This window comes from Lolium rigidum, chromosome 2, assembly GCF_022539505.1.
Source record: "Lolium rigidum isolate FL_2022 chromosome 2, APGP_CSIRO_Lrig_0.1, whole genome shotgun sequence".
Taxonomy (NCBI): Eukaryota; Viridiplantae; Streptophyta; class Magnoliopsida; order Poales; family Poaceae; genus Lolium; species Lolium rigidum.
The window spans coordinates 167,844,173-167,849,470 of NC_061509.1; the positions used below are offsets into that span (position 1 = coordinate 167,844,173).

The following is a 5,298-nucleotide window of genomic DNA, read 5'->3' on the forward strand; positions in this document are numbered from 1 at the left end:
AACGCTCAAATATGTTCATTTGTCCCTCTGGTAAAAAAATACACTCTGCGTTTAAGCCAAATGGTCGCAGCTGTTTCGCCGTGCACGCTCTGCGTTTACCGCGAACTTGCAGTGCTTGGCCTCATCGTTTAGCCGAGCCAAACCCGCACGCTTGTTCCCACGTGCATAAGCTGGTAGCAAGAGGAATGCCAACGGGGCCAGTCCTCTCCCTAAATCTGAGACAAGCTCTGCACGTCACTAGCCTGCATGAACAGTCTAACCCAGAAGTCCATCTCGTCATTGCTCGACGTCGGCGAAGCATTGTCTGCACCGAACGGGTCCCGGGCTTCTATCCCGGCACCGGAGCTGCTGTCCACCGTCATTGCCAGTGTCTCCGACCAGAAACTGTCGTCGATCTGAAACTCGTGCGAGTCTGGGCTAAAGCTTTCAGTGGTCTCCAACGACGAGCTCGCCATCGAGTAGCCAGTGGCGGACGACGAGATGTGTTCCTCCGGCAGTACTGGCGCGGAGGTCGGACCATCGTGTGTAATCACGGACGTCGTCACAGCCGCATGTTTCTTGGCCTTGCGCTTGGGCGCAGCGGAGGACTCGAGTCGCTTCTTGAGGTGCGTGTGCCAGACATTCTTGATCTCGTTGTCCGTCCTCCCGGGCAGCCTCGCCGCGATCATGGACCATCTGTTGCCGAGCATGGCGTGGAGCTGGATGATGGCGTCTTCCTCCTCGATGGTGAAGTTGCCTCGCTTGACGTCCGGGCGGAGGTAGTTGATCCACCGGAGGCGGCAACTCTTGCCGCAGCGCAGCAGCCTGGCCTGCTTCGGCAGCGCCCGCCAGTTGCTGTGGCCGTGCCGCTCGATGTGGGCGACGAGGATACTGTCTTCCTCCGCCGTCCACGGCCCCCTGTTGAGCCCAAGCTTCTCGCAGCAGGGAGACCTCCCCATTGCTAGGTAGCTCAGCTCTCTTCAGGTCTTGAAAATAAGGGCAGACCGATTCGATCCCAAGCTCAGCTCTCTTCTTCACCACTCGTTCCTTCAGTGTACGAGTGAGGGGTGGACTGTTCGGAACGTTGACGCTTGGCTGCCTGAGGCCTGAGCTGCTCGAACGGGTACGGCTGATGCTGTGTGTTCGACCTAGATCGCGAGGGCCTCGCCCCATTTATACATGCTAGGTGTGCGACGACAGCAAAACGTGGTCAATTGGGGCTTGGGAGCAGCTTCCTCGAGGCCTCGACATGGGCGACAAAACGGTAACCGGATCCTCTAACGTGAAAGAGCAAAGTCAGGCTGCTACAGTGTTGAGGTAAGCATGAGTCTACGCTGCTCCACTGAAGTAGGTGATTATGTGTTTCTGGTCGCATGGTTAAGCGTAAACATTGTTTTATAGTCAGTGTTCATAATCTACTCCAATGATGGTGATTTCGAGGTTAATGTTTCAATGAATCTTAAACAAGAATGGTTAGTATATTGGGTTCAAAGTTTCATACCATTAGGAGGTGATCGACGTTCCATTTACTAAATCCGAAGACTGTAAATTTGCAGTTTTGTACTGACTTGAAACTTGGTTCAGTAGGATGGGCGCGCGGAGGCTGGGATTGCTATTTGAGAAATGAAAATGTAAAGTTGATACTTTTAATACTATTGTAATAATATAGCCTGAAATCTTTGAAGGCAGTGTCGACCGTAGTAAAAGCTCAAATTTCTGGACTGAACTAAATATTTGTGCTCAAAAATTTCTATGGTTGCTACCACGGGAGTATGGCTTCTCGATACATAAGTTTTGTGTATGTTAGAGAATCTAGACTTGAAGTAATTTGTTTTTTTTTGTTCGGCCAACATGTATACTAGGGCATCTGTGTAAAAGGAAAACAAGTGATAAACAAGCACTACAGGAATCTCTACCTATGCCGACGGCCTCCGGCCCTCGGCGTACCACAGCCTAGCCCTCGGCGTAGGGTACGCCGACGGGGACCCTCGGCGTAGCTCCTCGGGCAAGGTTGGCCTCGGCAGAAGCCACGTGGCCCTCGGCGTATCAGCGACCGTCGGCGTAGAAAGAGAGGGCCGAGGGCCAGGCCACCCGTCGGCGTACTAGCGCTCGGCGTAGCACGCTAACGGGCGCCGTCGTGCTGACGGCCGTTACGGCTACGCCGAGGGGGCAGCCGTTGGCGTACAGCACCACGCGTCGCATCCTGGCGAGCTGCGCTGCACGCTACGCCGAGGGGCGCGGTCGTCGGCGTACACCGCCACGCGGCGCGTCCTGGCGAGCTGCGCTGCACGCTACGCCGAGGGGCGCGGCCGTCGGCGTACACTGCCACGCGGCGCGTCCTGGCGGGCCGTGGCGCATCCTACGCCGAGCGGGTGGCCGTCGGCGTAGACTGCCACGCGTCGCGCCCCTGTTTCACTCGACGCTACCCCGAGGGGGTAGCCGTCGGCGTAGAGGGTGCCATATGGTTCATGTCGACGCTACCCCGAGGGGGAACCCGTCGGCGTAGAGATGACCATTTTTTCTTTTTTTTGCTGGTTTGGTTGTTTCCCAGGATTAGCAGCACATTAAATCACAAATTAATTCACACGAAATAGAGTAAGTGCAAATAGACATAACACGAAGTTCAAGTCTCATAACATAGTTGCGGATACATAGTCGTAGTCTCATAACATAGGTACAAGTGTCATAGTGCGGATACATAAGTAGCTACTATGGGACTACTAGAGGAGCTCGTCGCCGCTAAACACCGGCCCGGGCCGATTCCTTCCGGTAGAAGCTGCGGAAGAACCACCGGGAGAAGGACCGGGAGAAGTACCGGGAGAAGTACCGGGTGTAGCACCGGGAGAAGGACCACCATGATGAACCGGTGTCATGTCCCTCCCACCACCCTGGTTTCCGGAACATCCCGTTCCCTACACACATGTTCCCGAGATGTTAGCAATTTGCGAGGCAAAGGAAAGCCGTAGTATTCGGTTTGGCGAAGAACTTACCGTTGTTCTCCCATAGTACTCCGCAGCGAAATTCTCCTTCGATGGCATGTTTGGCGCCGGCCCCGGAAAGGGAGGCATCGGCCCTAAATCCGTTGTCTGTCCGGCTTGATTGCCCACAAACGACGCCTCGCAAGATAGTTTACATGTCGGTCTTTGCAGAAATGAAGCATCAAACTAGGGGAAAGCTGGGACTTGTCATCATTTGCGAAAACAAAGGTTGGAACTTACATGTATATATGCCATGTACTCCATGAACTGCTGCTGGTGCTGGTTGAAGGCCACCCGATATTCTTGATGAGCGGCCACGTAGGCCGCCTCGAAGTCGGCTACAATTTCACAAATTCATGTCTCGTTAGCACTTAGCAATGTATGAACGAAAGTCGGAAAGAGGATGGAAATGAGGGAAACTTACGTCGTATGCGGGTTGCCGAGCCCGGCGACGAGGCGGGAGAGGGGGGCTGTCCTTGGTGAGTCCCGCCTTGAGACGCGTGAAGGTCGTGGTGAGGGTATGCTTGACGGCCTTGTTCATCATGGCGAGACGGCCATGCGGCAACCCTCCGGACGACAGGACCAACGACTCCTCGTCGACCTCCGCGCTCATGGGGTCATCCACCTCCGGGTGACGATGCCTCACCATCTCGCAAGTAGTTCTCGACGTCCTCGGCGTAGGTGCCGAAGTACTCGGGGAGCGAGGGCTGAGGCTGCGAGAGATCGGGCTTCTTAAGCCGCATCTTGTTGTATATCTCGAGGTCGGACATCTCCTCCTCGGGTCCTAACGCGGCCCTCTCGCATCGCGAAAGGAAATGTTGTGAGTACCAACTTTGAACCTGAAGGAAAATAAAATGTATACATACCGTCTTCCCCTTGTAGCGCTCGTAGCTGAGGTTTCCCCCACGGTGTGTGCCACCGTCGCCTCGGTTCTCCGCGTTCCGCCTCGCCACGGCTGCAAAGTCCTCGTCCATCTTGAGCCACCTCGTCCTAACCATCTCCTCCCATGCCTCGGCATGCGGCTCGGCCCAATCGGGGATAACCTGAAAATGCAATACTCAACTCAATCTAATGCAATCGCAACTTAGTAGCAATGTAGAATCTCATTGACATTTTACTCACCGACATGTAGTCCTCCACCGTCATCTCGTACTCGGCCTTAGCATTCTTACCGACAATGTCCGGCTTATGGACCCTCTCGCCTCTCTCCGCACAGAAGTGACCCGCGGACGTGATCCTTTGGTTGTACCACACCTGCGGTGTCAACCTCTCACAAGTCGCCCGCAAAGTCCTGTTCGCGGCCGTCTCCTCAACCTCGGGCGCCACACGATAAAAACACTTCAATCATGCAAAAAACAATTGTGAGATTCATGAGTTAGAACATTGGGGTCATCAAATATGAACGAAGCTCGAGAAAATATGTCTTACCCAAAACTTTCTCATCACGGCCTCGGCAGCCGTCGGGAAGCCTACGCCGGGGGCACTCTCGTAGTCCGTCCAAGTAGTGGCTAGCTTCTTCTCGCCAGCTCGGGACAGTGCCGAGGGGATAGTACTTGCCCGGCCAGAACTTCCTAAGCAAAGCTCCAATCATGCTGCTAGGCAGGCGCCCCTTGACCCCCGGAGGAAATATCCAATTGCTGCACATGAAAATCAAACATTAGCACATGAAAATCAAACATTAGTACATGAAAATCGAAATTGCCAAATTAGTACACTTACTCAGGGCCAGCAGGAATAATAAGGGTCTTCGCCTCATGGGTCTTAGGCTCCTTCCTCTCGTCGGGGACTCTCGCTTCCCCACGAATCTTCGGTGCCTTCGGCCGCCCATCCTCCTCCGGAGTCTCAAACCCGCGGCTAGAGTCCTCCTCGGCTCTAGACTCCGTCTCCGCCTCCTCTCTAGACGTCCCCTCCAAAAAGAACCCGGAAGCAACGTTGCCTGAAGCCGAGGGTGGTGGCTCAAAGTCCGGTCCTCCCCAGCCACCTCCACCTCCACCTCCACCTCCACCTCCTCCCAAGCCACCTCCACCTCCACCACCTCGTCCCCGTCCTCGTCCTCGTCCTCGTCCTCCTCCTCCTACCGCAAAGTCCTCGTAACGCGGATTGCGACGCGGTTCCCTCTCACTCCTTCTAACATTGTTCTTGCGTTGTTGCATCTTCTTAAGCAAGCTCGACGAGTCCTCCTTGCCGCCGCTCATATTGTTCAATCACCCGCATTGAGAAAGAGAAAACAATTAAGAAGCATGTTGAAAAATATATAAATAGTAAGCATAAAGACACTAAACAATTAAGAAGCATGTTCAAGAATATATAAATACTAAGCATAAAGATACTAAACAATAAA

The 5,298-nt window shown here is 54.1% G+C and overlaps 1 protein-coding gene across 1 annotated transcript; it reads right to left on the reverse strand.

Annotated features, from left to right (window-relative positions):
* Positions 1 to 209: 209 nt before the first annotated feature.
* LOC124687663 (transcription factor MYB30-like) lies at positions 210 to 938 on the reverse strand. The gene has a single exon (XM_047221424.1). The coding sequence runs from the start codon at positions 936 to 938 to the stop codon at positions 210 to 212; it is 729 nt and encodes a 242-aa protein (XP_047077380.1).
* Between the last annotated feature and the right edge of the window lie 4,360 nt (positions 939 to 5,298).